This window comes from Aricia agestis, chromosome 9, assembly GCF_905147365.1.
Source record: "Aricia agestis chromosome 9, ilAriAges1.1, whole genome shotgun sequence".
NCBI lineage: Eukaryota > Metazoa > Arthropoda > Insecta > Lepidoptera > Lycaenidae > Aricia > Aricia agestis.
Genome location: NC_056414.1, coordinates 8499859 through 8522480, shown reverse-complemented (window position 1 = coordinate 8522480; position 22622 = coordinate 8499859). Strand labels below are relative to the sequence as shown.

At 36.5% G+C, this 22622-nt stretch overlaps 2 protein-coding genes across 17 annotated transcripts in view; both read right to left on the bottom strand.

The window, feature by feature from the left end:
- Positions 1-7962, bottom strand: part of LOC121730155 (alpha-catulin) — a 112336-nt gene extending 104374 nt beyond the window's left edge. For 12 of the 13 annotated variants that reach the window (XM_042119049.1, XM_042119047.1, XM_042119048.1 and 9 more), the window contains exons 1-2: positions 7879-7962; positions 3289-3469 (exon numbers count right to left, since the gene is read on the bottom strand). In XM_042119049.1, the coding sequence (XP_041974983.1) occupies positions 3289-3469; positions 7879-7959 (262 nt within the window). In that variant the 5' untranslated portion in view covers positions 7960-7962. Of the gene's footprint in view, positions 1-3288; positions 3470-7266; positions 7413-7878 lie in introns of those variants that run through there. The other variant, XM_042119053.1, reaches the window with a different exon arrangement.
- Positions 7963-10751: 2789 nt separating this feature from the next.
- Positions 10752-22622, bottom strand: part of LOC121730257 (myosin-IIIb-like) — a 64659-nt gene continuing 52788 nt past the window's right edge. The window contains exons 5-23 of one of the 4 annotated variants that reach the window (XM_042119228.1): positions 21659-21961; positions 21290-21571; positions 20103-20291; positions 19682-19884; positions 19188-19368; positions 18951-19101; positions 18269-18479; positions 17893-18185; positions 17528-17820; positions 17101-17378; positions 16593-16758; positions 16219-16441; positions 15892-16032; positions 13937-14085; positions 13040-13218; positions 12440-12517; positions 12056-12148; positions 11699-11701; positions 10752-11297 (exon numbers count right to left, since the gene is read on the bottom strand). In XM_042119228.1, the coding sequence (XP_041975162.1) occupies positions 10940-11297; positions 11699-11701; positions 12056-12148; positions 12440-12517; positions 13040-13218; positions 13937-14085; positions 15892-16032; positions 16219-16441; positions 16593-16758; positions 17101-17378; positions 17528-17820; positions 17893-18185; positions 18269-18479; positions 18951-19101; positions 19188-19368; positions 19682-19884; positions 20103-20291; positions 21290-21571; positions 21659-21961 (3774 nt within the window). In that variant the 3' untranslated portion in view covers positions 10752-10939. The remainder of the gene's footprint in view (positions 11298-11698; positions 11702-12055; positions 12149-12439; positions 12518-13039; positions 13219-13936; positions 14086-15891; positions 16033-16218; positions 16442-16592; positions 16759-17100; positions 17379-17527; positions 17821-17892; positions 18186-18268; positions 18480-18950; positions 19102-19187; positions 19369-19681; positions 19885-20102; positions 20292-21289; positions 21572-21658; positions 21962-22622) is intronic. The other 3 variants (XM_042119229.1, XM_042119231.1, XM_042119232.1) reach the window with 3 other exon arrangements.

Sequence of the window (22622 nt, the reverse complement as noted above, 5' to 3'; positions counted from 1 at the left end):
AAAAGAGATCGAATAGATAGAGCGCAACCAATCGGACTCTTTATTATAATTAATATAGAGCTTTACTTTTTTTGGTAGCGGCGACTAAACGGCTTTTAGAAATAATAGGATAATACCAATTTCATAATATTATGTGAATTCAAATGATTCATTGCAAATGAGCCTCTCAAAAATTTCAAAACTAAACAACTAAGCTTGTTTCCTTCAGAACTTAAGTGACTTTGGCACGAATGGGCCGGCTCGACCGTAAAAATACCACGGGCTCACAGAAAACTGGCGTGAAACATCGCTTGCGCTGTGTTTCGCCGAGTGAGTAAGTTTACCGGAAGCCCAATCCCCTACCCTTTTCCCTTCCCTACCCTCTCCTATTTCCTTCCCTACCCTTCCCTATTCCCTTCCCTATCCTCCCCTATTACCCTATTCCCTCTTAAAAGGCCGGCAACGCACCTGCAGCTCTTCTGATGCTGCGAGTGTCCATGGGCGACGGATGTTGCTTTCCATCAGGTGACCCGTTTGCTTGTTTGCCCCCTTGTTTATTTTATAAAAAAAAAGTTTGATAACCTTTATATAATTACGCTTATGAAAATATTAACGGCGATTATCTACACACTAAAGTATTTAGTGGGTGATAAAAATCAAATTAAAATATATGAAAACTCTTGATTTTAGCGTGCGTTTTATGTTCGTGGATCTAATCGTATTATTAAGGTAAAATTTCCATATTAATTAAAAATAATTTACGATGTATTTAGAACTACTAAAAAAGAGTTAAAGCAACAAATATAGAAATACCCTAACAGTTAGGTAAACAGGTAATATGTTTTAAAAATGTTATGAGGAATGAAAATAACAGTTTTGATTGTGGTTATATTACAAAATGGAAATGATCTAGTAAGGGCAACAGACCACCATCTGAGTAGCATTTTTGACATTTGAACGCAAATAAATTAAAACAATGTATAGATAAAGAATACTTCAATCACCAAAGCCTTAAAATATACATGGGTCCTACTCCGAACCTCTTGCATCCCTAAATATACCTACTTGTCACAAAACGACGTGCGCATCGTCGATGCAAAATAAAGCGAAAACGTAATGTAAACGTAGTTGTAGACTTGCAGTACGTAGAGCAGTATGACAAAATACCTACCCTTGGTTCCAGTACTACATTTATGTGCCAAAAAAACCGCTTGCTCATTGTAAAGAAAATAAATACAGGGAAACTCCGAAAGCGATATGGTTGAAACACACAATCTATACTATAAGAGTTTGTTTGTTTGTTTGTTTGTTTGTTTGTTTGAACGCGCTAATCTCAGGAACTACTGGTCCGATTTGAAAAATTATTTTACTGTTGGATAGCCCATTGATCGAGGAAGGCTATAGGCTATATTTTATGACGCTAAGGCCTGGGTTAACACGCTTAACTCTGAGTTAAATTATACTTCGAATTTAAATTCACATCATGTCTTGCACCACCAAGAGTTAGGAGTTAACCTCGAGTTAATTTTTTAAATTTTTATCCCACCGATCGACATCTCCGACGAGAGTTAAATCAACTAACTCTGGGTTAGTAATATCAAAACTGAGATTTTTCGGTTATGACTTATGTAGTTTGTTGTGTTCAGTAATAGGTACCGGTTTTATTTTGTGTTTAACCATGATGATAACGATTGTAATGTAGGTAATGAAAATGAAATGAAATGAAAATATACTTTATTGTGCACAATCAAATTACATAGACATATTATACAGTGTAAAAGAAAATATATATTTTTTTTTGTCATACTACAAAAACGGCGATGCACAAAATTGTTATGCTATTAGGTACGAGTTTCCTGCAAAATTGTGTATACATATAATATGAAAAGGTATCTCATATTATAACGTAAATTTTAACGACCTTTATTGTGCAGGCAAAACAATGGCCCTTTTCAAAAGACCAAATTTATCGATGGGCCTGGGGCAATGGGTAAAGGGCGGAATTTTAGGGGAAATTCCCTAAAATCCGCCCTTGGGTGCACTTTACTTAAGGTTGGGCGAAGTGCAAGAACATATTATTATAGTTTCTTGTTACATTTTTTATTAAAAAAAATAGTATATAATATAACCGTTTGTACACAATATAAAGTATGTGATTCCATGTAGGTACTATCAGTTTTTCATATAAGATGTAAAATCATGAAACACAACCATGCAAAATTTAATCAAAATTCGTTCGTTAGTTTTTGCGTAATTTTGTAACAAACTGTTAATATCGTACCTGATGCACCTATTCGTAGAACAAATGGATAATAATAAGAAAAAGAAGTTTTTTAAGATAAATATATCACAATAAATAACAATTTACAAGCTAAGCTGCTTGATAATAATATTAAAAGAATAGAGGAGACTTTTTTTAAAGAAACGTTTTAAGAATTAGTAATAAGTTAGAGTTTGTTCTAAGCATTGTTGTAGTTTCAAAATGAATTCCGTGAAACAGTTATTTAAAGTTGTAAACGAAAGCTTCAGAGAAGCTTCCAAGGACAACTTTTTCTTAACAAGTTTCGCTGCATGTTCAAACTTTTAACAGTCTATTCGCTTTAAGTTAGCAGTGAGCTATTAGCGCAAATGTCAAAATTGGCCAGCCCTAGTATACAATTATTAGTGGCAAGTGATTATCGTAAACGCTAACAAAATGTATGCGATTTGACATATTTAAGTCATCGCTTCGCTAGCGAATACTAACGTCAAAACCCATATATTTTGTGGCGTTGGCTTTTTGCGATAATAATCGCTTGCCGCTTGTCTAGGCCGTGGCCCTTTAGCAAAGATCTTTTTTATCACTTTTTTATAGAATCGCCGATAAAAAAAACGTCTTGGCTACAGGCTCAGTCCGCTCAGAACTAAGGCAATGTTCATGTTCCAATTAAGTAATTAATTGCTCTATGCAATTTTGTCATTTTTACCGGTGAATGACTGCAAAATTATTGAAAACTAGATGGCGCCCGCAACTCCGTTGCGCCAAAATTTGTGTATCGCGCGGGAACCATATATTTTTCTGGGGTAAAATTGTCCTACGTCCATCCATGTAATGCATGAAGTAAAACCTACCCGCAGCTCGCGTCTCCTTGCACTTAGGTAAGATACAAAATGAAATTATGTTTACCCTTAAGGTTGAATGGCGCTCTTATGCGGCTGAATTGGTACTATATTCGTTCTACCCGTAATAATTATGATTAACCCTTTAAGGTTGAATGGTACTCCGCGGCTCATTCTTAACTCTTTCTATCTAGATGGGATAAAACTCACCAGCAGCCCTTGCCTCCTTGCATGCGAGCACCATGCTGTGCCGGACGTCAGGGTTGTCGTCAGCTATGGTCTCGCCGACCGCCACGAAGCGCTCGACGGCGCAGCACACCGCAGCCCCGACGCGCTGCACCGCCGCGCCGCCCGCTGCCGCCTCGCCGCGCGTCGCCACCAGACTGCTTATCTGGAAATACGAAGACACCTTAGGGCTCCCACACATAACTGCGAATTCGTGCGAGTTCCCATCGTAATGTCATTTTTATTTTGAGTTTTGTCGCAGATATTTGCGATGCGAATTCGCAGTTTCGTGTGGGAGCCCTTAGGGTCAAATCCATACAAATTTAGAAATTAATCTACGCGTCATGTTCCGGTCTGAATTGACCCCTAGAGTAAGAACAGAAGTTGTAGCAATTTTAGTGAGAGCGTTAAAATGCTGTGTCTCCAGCCTGCCTAGCATATGCCAACGAGATTTCTCACTCTACATGTTTTCTCGATGTTTGATGGTTTGTCTCTTCATATATAATGTCGAGATTTTGTTATTATGAGACGAGTAGTTTTTAATTATCTCGAGAGTGAGATATCTCGTTGGCGTATGGTAGGCAGGCTGATGTAAAGACGTAGAGTCCAAATTTACGACGTTACACTGAGGATTTTCATTATATAATTTTCCGCCAGGGGACAAACTCGACATACCAGAAACGCCGCCTAGTAGACTATTGTTTTGAAAACAGTCAATAAGAATTTTCTCATTTAAGCGTATTATGCATAATATGAGCTGTGTATCCATAGGATCTTTTGTATAAAACAGCTGACACATATCACCAACATAAAAACCTTAAATACGACCATATGTAATAAATATAAATAAAGATGTAAGTGTCTAAGATAAACACATTTTAATTTTAAATACTGGCAATATAAATTTAAAAGAATTTAATTCATAAAAGCTAGAAGACTAACTGCTGAAATGGAAATGCTTTCAATATAGTAAAAGGAGAGAAAGTTTACACTTTAGAAATGCTTAAGCTTAGAAAAACTCAAAAGCACTTTAAAATGTAAATTATAAATTGCATTTTATGATAGAAGTAACTTTACATTTCCGCTACTCCGAAGTTAAGTTAAACATTCAAACTACGTAGGTGTATAAATAAGAGTGAAGAAAGTCCTGGGTTTATTTTTAACATTCATTGATGGAAGATATTTATAACTTACCCTAAAATATAGGCTTTTAGAGAGGCATTATAAAGCGTGGGACTCTTAATATTGTGTATTTTTATCCTAAAGGTCAACAACCTACGTAATCAGAGATAGGTCCAGTAACATCCAATATCGATAAGTAAACATTGCATTTGCTATGATATATATTATGCCCACTATTTTCCACATAGATTTCCAACTTGGCGGACATGTCAGCTGCAGATTACACCTTTTTTTACTTTTGGTGAACTCATGACGCTGTGGAGTTTGCTCGCTAGTACAGCATAGAAAACTATTACTTATTATAAGCAATTTACTTCCGCCTAACAATATTATCTATGTTTTCTATTTACCTATTCTGTCAAGAAACTAATACCGATGTTATTTTTTAACCACACAATGTTTCAATATAAAATGAACCCCATTGGGCTTCCACGGAGCACTTATTAGTTATTTAATACTTTGAAAGCAAGTTAATAAATTGTAGAGCGCCGTGCCAGCGTATATTTACAGGTGCAGTTATGTTTAGGCTTTATACATTAAGTAGTTTATACAACACTGCATTTAAATAGTGTATTTCTTTTCAGGAAAAAGAATACATTTTTAAGAGTAGAATTTTAATTTTAATACGTTGATAAACAGTTGAAAATAATAGTCTTCTGTAATAGAGTATTATTTTTATTTGCCATTATATCATGGACAGGCTTTGATGTTCAGATTGTTGCTTTGTTCCGTTTAAATGTTTGGAGTCTGGAGTCTAACGTGTTATTTTAATGCCTGTACCTTTCCATAGCATGTAATGACATCTTTTCTGTTCCTAACCTCCGTAAACTAAACGGATAGCCAATTTTCAGCATTGACAGATTTAAGAAGAAGGTCCACGTATTGTGTTTTGCTAAGCACCTATGGCTAGTCAGGAATGTTGCTATAAAACCTGATTTATCACAGCGGGACTGAAGCAACTTTTTCATCTAGATACAATAGCAGAGGTCGCGCAATGCGGTGTGTGGTCTACAACAATGAACCTCGCTGACACATTATTAGCCCAGATTTAAATATTCACAGAATCAATTTTAATCTGCATTCCAATTTACTTGTATGTATAAGAGACTGTAAATACCTAGAAACGAGATTACATTTTTGGGCCACAAAGGTAGAGACTTTTTGTGATAAAATATTTTTTATATCTCCCTGTCCACTCTACTATCTTTTAACAATGTCATCAAAATTGGTGCATGTAGATAGAACAGTTGCTAAAGACTAGTCCATCATTTAAGTAAACATTGACCGTAGACAAATAGGGGCGTGTAGGTACGTCTGGATTGGGGAAAGTCAGCTGTGCCCTACTTTTAACTTTTCTTTTGTGATTTATACTCACTTAATACATATTTTTTATCTTTTATAATTTATTTATGTACAAAACAAGATTTGGAGGGATATTAATTATGAAAGATGTATAGATAGATCCCTGCTGGAAAAAAATTAAGAGAGGCAGGCCTACGCCGTAGAGGCGAGAGTAACTTAAAACTTAAAATTAATTAAGCTTTAAAAACATTAATGTATCCTGCATGTATAGGCTGCATGTAAAATGGTAGTAAAAAGGATTATCTTTAAGATTTTTTTGAACATTTTGAATAATATAATATTGTATTCAACAATAATTACATATTTCACTGGCAATACGACTAATAAGTAATAAGTTATTGGTTTACTTATATTTAATTTAATTATAATTTATTTACGCTCAGATACAGATGTAAGCGTTCACCTCTATGGTGCATGAGTGACTTTTCTTTCCTTGGCATATAACTATTTCATAGATAGCAACGTTTGAGCAGGGAGGAAGAAGCAAGGGGTAGAGACATATCCTAAAAATATAAGAGCATAAAAGGAGCAAGAAGCTAATGGTAGAGACAAAATATCTTAGACATTTAAGGGTTTATATTATAATGGGGATACTAATAATGAAAATAATGTGATCCCAGCGATTCTCATTTTTAAATCAAAATGTAAACATTGCAAAGGTATTGTCTCTACCTACCTACGTTGCGCGTTGCTCTACCGAACTGACATTTTACTTTAGGTACTGCACTGGATTTTTCAAATATACATAATATGGAAGGTAGAGTATGTGTGAGTGTATAAATATCTATTTTTCGCCAATTTTGAGACAATCTCAAGTGTACACATGAGTCAAACCCAAGTTAAAACTTGTCAACAAACTAACGTGACGGTGGGCTCAGCTCGAACAACGGACAACTACGTATTTAAGGTTAAAGAATAAAAATTATGTAGACGCCTTCATCATTTTCAATCAATTAACTTTCTGTCTGTGTATTAAAGAACGTATTTGTATACGTTGTTATTAAAGGTTTGTTTTTTTGTCTTCTACAATGGAGACAGTGAATTTAAATAACTCCAATATTGCAAATTATTCCTCTGTCAAGTTAAAGTAGGAGGCTTTAGTGCCTGAGTAAATAAAAAAACTTTAAGATAACAATGCCAGCTAGGCGTGGGGCAGAAAATGAATGCATTTTCGTGAAAATTTAATGGATCACTTCGAAAGTTCGACAATAATAGTGACGAACGAAGCATCGTCCGCACAACCTCACTAGCCGCGACCTCCGAGAGGCGCGAATCAAACGAGCGAAGATCACGGGGCTCGGGCCGCCCAAGTTCGAAATTGCACGTAAGCTTACTCCCCAGACTACTTGTTGCACTATAATTTTTACAATTAAATTATACATCCGTCGAATCGCACTATACGCGCGGGCGTCTCGATACCTGGGGCTCCCGGTACATAAACTCGTCGTCATCGGAGAGCACCTCCATGTCTCGCGGTGCGGGGCGCGCGCGCTCGGCGCGCTGGGCAGAGCGCGCGCACGTGCTCCGTGGCGGCGAGTCGTAGCGCAGCGCGCCGCTCCGCCAGCGATATCCGCGGCACTGCCGGCCGGGGCTGGGGGATCGATCGCCGCCCCCCGCGCGCCCCCGTGCGCCCCGCGCCACCCCCGCGCGCACCACGTGGCCGCCCGACCGCCCGCCCGCCCCCCGACTTACCGCCGACTTAACATTATAATTACCCGCGAACACTTCGAATTCGATTATTTCGGCCGCGGCCTATGACGCGCCTGGAGATCGGCCAAAGCCCACCTCGACCTCGTCGGCGCAACAGATGTCGCTGGGAGTTTCTAGTACGAAAACGAAGACGCTGCGGTCGACGTCGTAAAATCGTGACGCGCGCGCTTCAGAAATAGATGTGTATTATATATAACACAGATCTGTGTTAGTGCGTAAAAGATAGTCCTCGACGTTTACGTGACGGTCGGCGGGGGTCGGCCACGTCACGGCGAGGACGCTCGTCGACGAGGCCGGGAGTTTCACCGGCTGGTGGGTTACCTGCTTGATGAGGGGGAGCAGGGTTCTCTCGATGGAGCGCGTCTTGATGTGCGCGGCGCGGGGCAGGCCGGCGTCCGCCATGGCGCTCGCGGGGCGAACTGCGCGCGCGCCGCGCCGCCCGCCGCGTCACGTGGTCGCGTGCGAGCGTACACTCTTGCGGGAATATAAAACTCCGCCTTTACGTGTTTATTTTGTTTTGATTGCGAATTCCCATTAGAATCCGGTTTATATTTAGCTAGCGTAATTCGTATGTAAATTCAGATTTTATGTTGGCGCTTTGAACTTTGAACTATTTATTTCTAAACTTTCATTTTTTTTTAACTGTACGGCTTTAATAAACCAAATATTATGTAGTTCGATCTTTTAGTTGCTTCAAGAATTAATCTAGGCCTGTGAATCATCACATATTAGACGACTCTGAAACTAGCCATTAAGATAAAAAACTTGTAATTAAATTGACATAGTACATGTGTAATGAAATTGCTAAGCCAAATATTTAGACTAAGAGCTACCCTTACGAAGTTAGGCATTGTAGAATTATACCATGTAGAATCAGAAGGTTCGCTCAACGGAATATTATTATTATTATTCGAATCTAATGAGTACGGTAGTAAAATTTTCAAGTGTCACATTGAATTTAGATAATATACATTATAAGTTAAAATTATTATAGAGTAAGAGCCCGCGAAGGCCAGACCTTCCTTCGTTTTGTAAAGCTGAAAGTTTACCTGTTTGTCCACTGATAAAAACCTGCTTAGACTGAACTGAAAACTGCCAGACACCCTCAAAGTCTATACTTTAAGAAAGTTTAAGGGTGGGAAGCAAGTGTTCAGTAACGAGGTGAAAAAACTAAGGGAAAGAAGGCATGGAAAAGTTAATAAAATGTGAAAATAATTTCAAATAATCTTTATTTACTAACTTCAGAGTAATCTTAATTATAATCATTGGCACATTATCACAAATTTTTGTCAATGATTTACCTATGTTCTTTTATTTAGGCACGTAAATGATTTTCACCATTATAACGGCTTTACATTATTCCAATCCAGTGCAATGCAATTGCATTCCGGTGCATTCCAGTGCCCGTTTACAGTATTCCAGTAGCAAGCCAGAACTGGATTAGAATTAGGGTTGCCAGGCGTCCGGACAAAGCCGGACACAGTTAGGCTTTTTGGTTGCGAGTCCGGTCAAAATTAATAGGTCTCCGGCTTTTGTAGAGCTTTGAATCTATAATTTTATATGAAAATCCTACTAATTTGAGACGGTTTTACATCTAACGAGACATAATATTTTATCAATCAGATGTTAAATCGATTAAATAAAACAGAAAATTTGTACAGGAACGTATTGCTATACTGTGAATTTAGATTGAATAAGTTTCCGGCTAAGCTGCCTATTTTGTCCGGCTTTTCGACTTAGCGACCTGGCAACCCTAATTGGAATCACGTAGACCAGCCATTATATATTCACATAATGATAGTTTTAATTTTAATATAGTAAATCTAATTTTTAACCAACAAATCTCAATTTGGTGAAATGTTCACAGTTATACAAATATTTCATTTTTACAATATTGTTATTATACTACTCTTCTATAACCGAAATGAGTCTTCTGTTATATTTTATGAGGCAGCTAGGTAGCTAACCTGAAGTTGCATCAGAATTCTGTGTACTGGTCAAATATGTGAATAAGAAATATAAACGGGAAGATCTATAATATGAACCTAATATTACAAAATATGCAGTATTTCAGCCCTGACTAGTTTTTAGTCAAAATTAAAATGTTAACAAAACACATAAACATACACAAAAGAACATAGAATTTCTGATTGATCAGGTGAAATGTTAACCATAATAATATATCGTAAAGACTTTGCTTTCAAATACATATTTCATGTATTTGTGCAAAGACTGAAAGGCACTTCTTTTTGCCAAAAGTGCAAATAATAAAGAGAACAAAAAATCAGCCAAGTGCGAGTCGGACTCGCGCACGAAGGGTTCCGTACCGTTATTGAGCGAAAGTTGGCAAAAAATGTGTTTTTTGTATGCCCCCCTTAAATATTTATTTTATTTTAATTTTATTATTAATTATTAAAGTAAAAATATAATTAATAATATTGTGAGTATTTCAAGCTGCTACCATTATTGATTACGAGCAAAAAAATCATAATTGTTGTATGGGAGCCCCCCTTAAATATTAACTTTATTTTGTTTTTACTATTTGTTGTTATAGCGGCAGCAGAAATACACAATGTGTGAAAATTTCAGAAGTCTTACTATAGCGGTTGAGTAACAGCCTGGAGACAGACGGACAGACGGACAGACATCGAAGTCTCAGTAATAGGGTTCCGTTTTTACCCTTTGGGCACGGAATCCTAATAACCAAGAGTATTGTATTACCAACGTTATAGGAAATTGCAACTTCAGGTTTACCAATTGTTATTATTATTTATTGTAAGTAGTTATTATTCATACCTACGTAGTTCATGATATTATATAAAATAATTATTATTATTTATAATATTATTACAGATATACACGGTGTAAACCTTACAATCAAATCAGATAGGTACCTAGCTTACAAGTTACAACGAAGCTTTGGTAATGTTATTCTGACTATAACAAATCAATATTATCTACATCATCATGATTATTATTAATAACAACTAATATTCGCAAAATCACACCAAATCATTTAATAGACCACAGTGAAATGATTCAAGTTCTATTAAAATTTTTTTCATAAGAAACAGTAGGTTGTACCTAAGTTCAATTTTCAACTTACCTTACATAAAAATGTACTTATAAATAGGTAACAAATTAAATTATATTTCATTTACTTTATCTTAATAGTTAAGTAATAATATTTTTTCAACAATTTTATTTTTCTAGTTTTCAAACGCATTTTACCCTTTAAAATAGAGAGGACAGAATCTTTACAATTCTACTTGGGACAAAAAATGTCAAACTATTAGCGTTTTTGAGTATTCTCAATTCCACTGTTTATAAACAAACGAAAATACCCGATTTGCATGTAGCGTTCATTTAACCAATTATCACATTATTGTCTATTGTAGTAGGACCCCACATTAACTTGTGGCCTTTTCTTGATATTCAACTCCTTGGAGCTATTACTGTCCTGCGAGCTGTCGGACATCCAGGGGCACTGTCCGGAATTCCTGACCTTCCTCTTCCTCAAACTCTCCGTCGGGCCGACGGTCGGTCGCAGCAGCTGTTTGAATCGGAAAGGTCCGTCGTTGTAGTCATCGTCGGAACCGTAGAGGGGAGTGGCGAGGATTTCCGGGGAGTTACGGAGAATTTTCCGCAGATCCGACTCGGGGTCGTAGGCGGGACTGTACACTGGTTTCGGCGGTGGGGTCGACTTCTGCGTTTGTCTCACTAGCTCTATTATTTTGTTACTGAAAAGAAAATATTTATTAGAAAATGTTTACGCCATATTTAAATTTTTTATAGCATCCAGAGATTAGCGCTAGTGGTGCAAGACCATGAACAATGTAATTAACCTAAAAGTTATTAGGAAAATGACGATATCTGTGAATGGTAGCTAGTGTTTAGCATATAAAACAGTTGTTTAATACCGTAGGTATCTACTAATAAATGGGAAGTTCTCGTCTGCTTCTCGAATATGAAAATTGGTGATAATATCATAATATTATGAAATCGAGGAGTTAGCTAGAGATACAATTATGATGAAACTATCTATTGAAAAATGAGAATGAATAAGTCCTGCAAAGAGCACGAAATAGCTCAGGACGATGCTTTCTGGCTTACAATTGATTATCTACCGAATAATTCGTACCCGCTTATTCCATATCAGAGGCATGTGTAACATCATTGATTAGTTTATCTGTTATTATTGAGGCCAGATCATTCATTTAAGGCCAAAATCTGGCAATATTAAGGCTAGATCATCAATCGGCCTGTATCTGTCAAAATTAATGCCAGAACATATTGTTTTAAGGCCATCATCTTTCAATATCAAGGCCAGAATAAATATTTATGTTAGTATTAAGGCGAGAGTCCTAGTTTAATGCCAGTTTCTTTCAATATCAGGCCAGGACATGAATTAAGGTCAGTATCTGTCAATGTTAAGGCCAGAATTTGTCAATATTAAGGCCAGTATCTGTCAATTTTATTATTATTGCCGAGGTCGTACCTGACTAAGCCGCTGCACTGCCTGCTGCAGGGTATCCGTCGCTTGTTGCTTTGGATCTCTTCGTCGTAATTGTTGTTTGTGTTCTGGTCAAGCCTGAAATTATTGTTTATTTTTATATTTTGTAAATTATAGATTATAAAATGATAGGGTATCTTAAGTGCAGGTTATAGGAGACTGTTAACGAGGCTAATTAAATGCGAATTGACAGAATTTATGCTACGAATAATAAAAACTAATTTATGCAATGAATATTTTTGAAGATTTCACAATTAAGTAGGTAGGTACGGAGTTTTTGATGTAAAATTAAAGATATTACGTATTATCAACTCATAATCGTAAAATAAAATATCGAAGAGAAATATAAAATACGGTAGGAAAACCAACCTTGCTTCGTCGTCTTGTTTGGTCTGGTGCATTTCGTGCCACGGCATCGTATCGCTAACGTAGAATTCAGGAGACGGACTTTAGTGTCCATTAGGAAGCACAGAAATACAAGAAATTATTACAATAGAAAAGTATAGGTGTTAAAGAGAATAAAATATATAGGTAGATGATAATATTAGGTATGTAGGTAGATATGAAAATTGAAATTAATAAAAATAATATTACTAAGAATACACAAATTAGGATGCAATATTAACATACTTAAATGGATTGTAATACTTATGAAATAACTAAAATGCATACAGTAATTTTTTTATAATTTTATAATTCTAGAAACAATGAAAATAAACTGCCTACTAGTGCAAAAATGGTGTATTCAGAGTCATCTATGTTTAACTATCTAAAATCATGTTGTAATAGTAGTTCATTAAGTTACTCATAGATGGCAGTTTATTATACATGTTTCTGAATCAAGATAATATTTTGTTTCTAGTAAGAAAATTTATTTATTTCAATTGCAGTGTAAATACGAAATTATTATAATATTTATATTCTGTTAGTGTCACGATGAAGAGAAAAAAATGCTTCGGAAAATCTTACCTAGAGAGCCTGCTTGTGTCTTCTACATTGGACATCTGCTGTCCTCTGATGATGGCTGGAACTATGGTGAAGCCTGGTGGAGGGCGATACTCTTGGGGTGGCTTCTGAACTGTTTCCAACGGGACTCCAGGCTTGTTCCTCCGTAAGTTAACATGGACCTCCTGGTTTTTGTTATGAATCTAAAATAAAGTTTACGGGACATCAATTTAATATCTAGTAGGTAATGGTTATTGAATAATGACAAAAAATTCGAAAACATAATAATTAAGTTATGTAAATTTATAAGAGGATGTTGGTTGTAAAAATGCACGTATATCAAACTGCAACTATTAGCTGTACGTATGACCGACTTAATTACTTTGTAGATAATATAATTATTTTCCTTGTATTTTGTGTAATATTATAATGTTTGAATTTTATGTTTATTACAAATAAAGTTTCTTCTATTCAATTTTATTGTATTTTCGCGTGAACACGACGAATGAACGAATTTGACGACCTCTGTGGCTCAGTGGTCGAGCTCGTTGTCAGCGCTCAAGCCGGGGGTCACGGGTTCGAATTCCGCCGACGGAATAAAAAGGTTTTAAAAGGAAAAAAACAAAAATATGTTTATTATAATATTATAATAAAAATCTTAAATATATCATTATATTGTATAGTATAAAAAGTATTAAAATATAATATGTTTCCGTTGTCTGGTACCCGCAACACAAGTTCTTCAGGTACTTAGCACAGGGCCAGACTGACGTAGTGTGAAACATCCATAGATATTATTATTATGAGAACAAATTGTAGGCAACACTAGAGGCAACATCTAATAATAAATAATTTGGCTAACTTTAGCTTGGTTAACTTTGCATCTTAAGCTAAATGACAAGTAGCTTCTTTGTCAAATACCTGTTCAGCGAACGTGTGCAGTTGCACTGCTCTCTCCTGCGCAGCGTGCATCTGCATGATCTGATGAGGGACAGGCGGCGCCTCCTCCTTCGGCGGCGCTGGCGCTCGACCCTTCGCTAGCCGCCGCCGAGCCGTGTAGCCGCGGAAATCTGGAAATATTATTGACCTTGATGTAACTGATAAGAGTGTAGAAGAAGAGTTTAAAGCAGTGTTCGGCGAATGGTTACCTATAGCTTACGATCGTCTCAAATATGGTCCGAATATGAAAATAATTTAGTTTCTAGAATTTATATGCCTGGCGCAGCCCGGCCCGGCTTAAATTTATTTAGCCATCTTGTGGCTCACCATACCATCAAAATATTATGCTAATCACTGGAGTCTAATCTTAACCTTTAACTATAGACGCGCGGTCTCACAGACCGCTCGTACCCTACAAGAATTGCATCTACTCTACTTCCCCTTAAGCTTCACACTTGCGGCGCTCAGTAGCTTCAGTTTTAGTCGAAAAATGTATTCTAAAGCAAAAAAATTCGAAGCCGACTGCAAGTTTGCAAAGTTATTTCGGTTTGAACTTCGAGCGCGGTCTGTGAGACCCCATGTCCATGCTCCCCATACAAAGAATTATGTTTGTGTCTTCGGTAGTGCGCAATCAATGTCTAAATATAATGTCTTGAAATAACTTCTGCTTATGTTTTTTTAGTGAAATTCTTCGTTGTAATACATAAAAAACTTGGAATCGGTCAAACGATTGGAATATTGCACTGAAAATGTTCTAAGGAACAAATTTGGGTCTAGGAGAGCTAATACTTAGAAAATATTTTTTTTACAGCAAAAACTATTGGATCTGTCTAGATAACTAAAATAAATACTAACCACAATATTTTAAGTTACATTTAAGCTATAATTACGTTTATCATGGCCTTTACCATGTGAAATGGCTGCCAATAATTTTGACCATGTTGGAGCTATGTCAGAATTTTTATGTTATATGTTCAGAAGTTTATATTCCAATTTTTATATTAAATATGGCTTATATTAATAAACAATTTAAGCAAAAAGTTTCAAAACTTATGTTAATTATATAAAAATGAAATTTTTTCGTCACAGGTGAATGAAAGTCGTAAAAGTGACTTGTTTGCTTAAAATGCTTCATTTTACAATATACTCGTAATTTAAAATTTTGGATATTTAACCCATAAATTCCCTAAATCAGTTGTGTGTTAAGGCATTTAAGCAAAAATAATACAAAAAAGTATTTAAATTACCTGAAAAACAGATGAAAATACGAGCGGTCTGTCAGACCCCATGTCTATAAGTATGTTACAACTTTTAGATGTCCATAGTTAAAGGTTAACTGAAGATGATTTGAACATGAAATGAGGTGAAGAATTTGTATATTGCCTTGATCAAAATTAGATGCCACGATAAATATTCATACTGGGATGTGATGTACAGTCCAAACTTAAATATTTAAATATCAACAAAGAACTGATATTATATACATTTAAAAAACCTTGTGATAATAATTTAAAACTCTTTAGGCACTGTAGGTACCTAAAGAGTTAATCTGATTAGGTAAAAAGGTTTAACAAAATGTGGTGTGTAAATACAACGAGGAAATTATTAAATGATCTGACAACAGGTGTCGTTCTCGCCAAGATGAGACCTTAATACGCAATATTCATTTACGAAAGAGCGTTTTGCTACGTAATGGCTAATTGCAAAATTAAACCTCCTTTCGTTTAACCTTTACGTGGTGGCTAAAAATGAAATGTTTTGATAAAACTTGGATTGAATGCAAAACAAAGTTTATTTAATAGGAGATTCAATATTGACTCAATTAGCAATAAGAAAATATTATGTTGGTGGTAATTTCAATAACTATTGTATTTGTGCATAATATAAGATGGATGGTAGAAAATATTTTGTCACCAAGCGCTATGCTTTCTACTTACGGCTTTGTATGACCACTGCTGCTTTATTTGAATGAACATTTTCTTTATTACTGGAGCTGGTATCATTACTATCACTGTCATCTGAAGTCATTCTCTTCAGTGCTTTTGCTTTTGCCATCGCCTTATTCTTATTAGCAGGTCCTGCAAATTTTGGTTTAAATATTATGTTTGATTAAGTACATTTTTCTTACTGTCTTATTATTTGTTTCAAAGCCGTTTATTCCCTTTTTTTATCGCAGGAAAACCATAACGAGGAAAACCGCAGGAACGTAAAACAGACAGATAATCTTTCATATTTATAATATTAGGAAGGCTAAAGATTGTTACCTCCTTTTTGATGCCTCCTCATATTATCCTGATCCATTTGTTCCTTCTGGAACTCTCTGGCTAGTTGCTTCTGTCTCTCCTGCAGCCGCTTCCTGGTCAGCCAGCCTCGGACGTGTTTCTGCAGCGTCAGCACAGATATCGCCATTTGTACCTTCAGCCGCATGTAGTATCTTCGAGCTAACCAACCACGGACGTACGCTTGGACCTTCACAATTTTCTTTGACTGAAAAAATAAAGATAAACATTTTAATTAAAAATCATAATTGCTTCAAATGTTTTAGTTCGAACCGTTTTTTTACTATTTGACTAGATGGTACACTTTTGTTTATATTCAGATGTTAACCTATTGTTTTATTAAAATTGTTGATATTCACCTGCTCTTCATAGATCTTAGCGAGGAGTTCAACGTGGTAGTATTTGAGGAACACCTTTGATTTGCCAAGAGCCCAGCCGTCCATTTTTAATCGCAACAAAAGGAGGCGACAAGTGTCCCGATCTGGTGTTACACGTTCTTCGTATCCGAATGCTAAGAATCCGTATCTGAATAATAAATAACTTTTATCAGTAATATTACAGGCAAAGCCTTCAATCAAATTATGAAACCAATACCAAAACCAATAATACTACAAAAAAATCAAACGTCAAGGCGGGTTTCCTACTTCATGGAGAATCCTTGCAAACAACTTTTAAAAAATCCTCAAAAAAATAAATTTTATTCTAATAATTTCATTTGCGACATTAAAAACGAAAACATTAAACTGTTGCATTTAGTTTTTACTCAAGATTCGTGGCAAGAACTTAAACACTTCAAATTAATGACTGTAATTACCGCCATTATCTTATCTTCAATCTAACTCAATGTCACGCTCAGTAGCACTTTACCTTTTTATGAAGTCGTCAAATGTCAGTCTGTGGGAAAAGCCGTTTTGTCTTATCCTTATTGTTTCCAGTACTCCAGTGTACCGTAGCTGCTTCAGTACTTTGGCTGAATCGAAATGCTTTGGTGATCTGGAATCGTTGGGTTTGAGGCATCGCACGAACTGCGGGGAACCACTGACCATCTTCTGGAGTAGCTCCATGAGGGAGTAACGGAAATATGTTGAGACTGTCTGCTGTGCTCGGGACTGCGACGCGAGTCCTCGGCTCTTGAATCGATCCAGCTGTAAGAAACAAATATAATTGAAAGAGTATGTAACAACGATAATAATAATGTAACAACAAGTCTTTGACAAAAATTCAAAATTGATAAAGTTATTTCTTAGAAGAATAAAGTCCACAAAGAACAAAGTGGTAGTGGGCTCCAACTTACTTTTGTATCAGTATATTGTGAACCCCCCAAGCTTCTCATGTTCGATTCTCCACAAGATGGCAGAAATAGATTCCCCGTCTTCGTCAACGGGCATTGGAATAGGAACCTTATTATATCGTACTGACTCTGACGCATCAGCTGAACGACTTCAGGCGGTAAAAAGTTGCGATTCTTCTCTAGAAAGCCTTCCGCCTGGTACACAACACGACCAGCGAAGTGATGAATTGCGAAACACACGGCATCCGACTTGGGCCGTACGTAGTATTTACTTTTGACATTGCGATGGAACTTTTCTGAAAAAAAAAAGTCTTTAGTTGGAAACGATACATTTCTTTAATTTTGTCATTACTCAGAACAAATAATACCTATAAGACTTTTATCCGTAGCCCGAGGGAAACGGCTTTCCTCGTCCAATAACGCCAAAAGCCCCATAGGGCGAGATAAAAGCATGTCCAAAACGGGTCTGTTATCCGAGAACTCCACGAGATCAACAGGTATGCCCTCAGCCATGTATTCCTGCTGCTCCCACGTGAAGATGTGCTGATTGAAATGATACTGAATTTGCTCGTTCGCGATGTTGATACATAACTGCTCGAATGAGTTTCTAGTGAAGTTTTCAAAGCCGAAAATATCCAGAATTCCAATAGATAGTAAATCGCTGAAAGAAGAATGAAATTTAAATGGGTGTGAAGTTACACCAAACATTGATGCCATCACAAATATTTTGTAAAGTTTCCATACTGGTTAGGCCTGTTCTGACAGAGAAGTGCGTTGATTCTCTCAACGATCCTGTCGAAGGCTCGGGCGTAGAGTCCTCTCGCCGTAGCGTCCCGAGCGACAGCAGCCTCAGTGGACGAGCTGTGACGCGCTATCGTCTCTCCCTTCGTGACGACACTGCTACTAGTCAGACACTCGCGCAGCTCCGATGTTTCCACTCCAAGAAGACATGACGCTGAAATTTTATTTATAATTTAAATCTTATATAATATAAAATTTTCGTGTCACAATGTTAGGCCGCGTACTCCTCCGAAACGGCTTTACTGATTTTAACCAAATTTTATATGCATATTGAGTGGGTCTGATAATCGGCTACTGGGTACTTTTTATATTGATAAGTGCATTTGTTGAATAAATAATAGTAAATTATTACAACTCGAGACTGACGGCGACCATTGTTTGTGCGACGGGATAGCGATGGACGTTGCCATGGTGATACTTTTCAATTTGAAAATAAAAACGAGTAGTACTATCAGAGAAGTTAATTCGTAGGCAGATAACGGACTTATGTAATTTGTCGTGTTATGTCAAACACAACCGACGGATTACAATTTACGACATAATCCAACCAAATGACGTCCGCCATCTATCTATGAATCGATTTCTCCGATGGTACTTAATAATGTAGTTATTTCTTAAAAAATACCTCTGTGCAATGGAGCTGTATCAATTATAGTTGCTCTGTTATCGGTATTGTCTTCACCGGCTGTTTCCGCAAATTCTATATCGCCTAGATGCAGTATGGCTGCCAACATTTTGTAAAGAATGTCTACTTCCTCCTCTTGAAATCCAACGACCTTGACGAATTATATAGAGTAAATTTTAGTATTAAACAATTTATTTCTTGCTCTTGTTTCATATTTCTCTACAAATTTTTACTTACTTTGAAGGCTTGGTTTAATTGTCGCCAACGGTGAACATTATGTTCTCGATATGTGATCGATAGGGGTTGTAAATAACGATGTCTAGATTTAAGCTGCTCGTCCAAATAAAATTTTCTCCAGCGACCTTCGCTTTCTAAGCCATCGTAAAGGTAATAAAAGACGTGGAAATTGCTTTCTCCTCTGAAAATAAAAGCATGTCGAATTAGTTTTTAACTATTGTATGATATTTGTTATACAACAAAATCGCTACGCTTATCGCTTCCGCGCGCCTATAAATAGGAGCAGTTACCCTATAATAATACTCTATACTAATATTATAAAGCTGAAGAGTTGGTTTGAACACGCTTACCTCACGAAGTACTCGACCGATTTTTATGTGATTTGGCACAGATATAGGTTTGACCACGAGGAAGGACATAGGAAACATTTTCCCGAGAAATTTCTTATTTATGCGGGACGGAGCACCATAGTACCTACATAATAATTTACTCACAATGCCTGGTGAACCACTCTAGATTGTTCTAAAAGATAAACGGAAATTCGTGCACCAGAAATCCTTCCAACTCGTACTATCGTTAGATCTAAATATTTCCCAAAACGCGAGCTGTTAGCGTTAATTCCCGTGCGAGCGTTGCCGAATGCTTCCATAATTGGGTTCACTTGTAGAATTTTTTCTTCAAGGTTGCCGTTTTGTGTCTGAAATTCACCAACATTGTTTTACCAGAAGTAATAAACTTACATGAAATTGCAATGTAAGGACTATGGGTGGAATTGTCACCACTAACTTAGTGCTTTATAGCGCCATTAATATTTAATTTTTGTTGATGGGTGGGGATGAGGCCCATGCACTCGCTCGCTTTCATAATATTACCAAATATATTATAGAATTGTATGGTCAAATTTTCACAACTGACCTTTGATAAATATACGAGCTGTTTCAGCAGAAGATTTGCTGACTCCGTTTTCCCCGCACCACTTTCACCAGATATAACAATAGATTGGTGCTGCTTCTGGTGCATCAGCGCTTGATGTGCAGCATCCGCTACTGCGAAGATGTGTGGTGGGTTGTCTGAACGACATCGATTCTGATATTGTTCTTGTGTCTGAAAGAAACATAATCATGAGAAATAGATATGAAGAAAATATGAAATTAAGGTCAATTGTAATAAGCATTAAAAACGTAATTTTCCGACAGTGAGCGAACTGATGGTGATAATTTATGACTAAAAAGGTAAAGCACTCTCAATCATGTCAGCTTTTAAACAAAAAATATTTTTTGCAGCTTTCAATCAAAATCGTATCACATCATCGGTTCATAACGCCTGGGAACCGTACATTTTTCCGAGATAAAAAGGATCCTATGGCCATTTCCGGGACTCAAAGTATCTCTATACCAAGTTTCATCAAAATTTGTTCAGCGGCTTAGGCGCAAAATAGGAAACTTTATAACGCGGTAACCATACATTTTTCAAGACAATAATTATCTTATGTCCTTTCACGAGAGTCAAAGTATGTGCACACCAATTTGCATCAAAATCGGTTCAGTGGTTTAGGCGCAAATTATTTTTGTTTATCATACGGGTACCGTACCTTTTTCCTGGATGTAAAGTATCCTATGTCCTTTCCCGACACATAACGTACTTACATACCAAATATCATTGAAATTCATGTAGCAGTATAAGCAGAAATCATTTTTATTGAATGCCTGGGAACCGTACATTTTTTCGGAATAAAAAGGATCCTATGTCCTTTTCATTGACTCCAAGCATCTCCAAAACAAATTTTGAAAAATCGGTTCAGCGGTGTGGGCGTGACGAGGTAATTTTATATAACAGGACATTAATGTTATATGTAATAAGACCTATAGCAATATAGCGTTAACCATTATTATACTTTTTCTCTTAAAAACGAATGTAAAATTAATTTCTTTTTTCATAATCATAATCTACGCATTTCAACAAAAAAATGATACCGCACAATAACATTTTTTTGTTTAAAATAAGCAGAAAATAAAGATTAATCCAAAAAAACTTAAAACGCCGATTACTCAAAACTAGTCCGATGTGGGATGACACACCAATGCTTAACAGCATTCAATTACCTTTGAAGTATAAATCCCTATATCCGTAAACGGATTAACAGCAACGAGAATATCTCCAATATAGGTGTATATTTGGTTCTGTGAGTATCTTTTGTGTAGCTGCTCGACTATAGCGTCCTCGGTTAGCGCTTCCAGCGTGGCGAGATCGTCGGTATACATTTTTTCAGGTTTCGCCTTTCGATGCGATTTCAGTTTCCCTCTCTTTGTCGTGGCTTCCGCGGCTCGGCAATTACGGCCTTCCGCTCTCTGCCTTTTTATTTCAGCGTGAAGCTCTTTCCTTATCTGGAATACAATTGAACTTTTTTTTATTGAGGAGATAACCATTAACGTGATTAACTCTTCAGGGTCTATAGTTCAGAAGATACTTACTTTATTCTCAAAACTATTAACTGCTAATAGAAGCGGATGCTCTAGAAGTTCTCGTGCGAAGGGTCTTTGGTTCATATCTTTGATTAGACATTCGGATATAAAATCTGCTAGTTGAGGGGAGAATCGTTCTGGATGTGACAACGTAGGTGGGGGGTTTCTGGGTATTTGGAACAACGCTCGCATGGGATGTAGGCCTGACAAGGGTGGCTCTCCTTCTGCTAACTCTATTGCTGTTATCCCAACTGACCAGACGTCACATCTGCAATCGTACGACTGGTCTAACTGCTGCTCACAGGCTATCACCTGAAAATAAAGAAGATATTTGTTATAACATCTAAAAGTTTGTTTCTTTGTGATACTAACTAGACCATTTGTGTGCAACTTCGTTAGTGCAAAATTTCATTTATTCGTATACTTTCCTTTTCCGAAACTCAAAAATATCACCAGTAAATATAATTTTAAAACCGTTCAGCGCTTTAAGCCTGAAGACGTAAGTGATGGATAGACCTACTTTTAAATTTTATGCCATGGTAATTGGTATGTATGTATTTATTTTAATCACAATTTACTATTACTATTTGACCGAGCTTTGCTCGGTATTCGATAAAACACTAATAAAATGACTTTTTCTTAAAAATGATTCCTAGCTAGATCGATTTATCGCCCCCGAAACCCCATAAGTATATACTAAATTTCATGAAAATCGTTGGAGCCGATTCCGAGATTCCAATAATATAATATAATATATGGCTGCTGTTAAGCATTAGTGTTTCATTCCACATAAAATCGGAATTTGAGTTAATAATGCAGTTTTGTTTTTTATAACATAAGGTTTACGACAGTGAAATCATTTTTTTTGAAAACCAACTGTAGTATATTCTAGAGTACAAAAATGGTTAATGCTTATTCCTGTAAGTGAGGTTTTGTATATAGCATTTATGTACTATGTTTCTAAAATGATTTG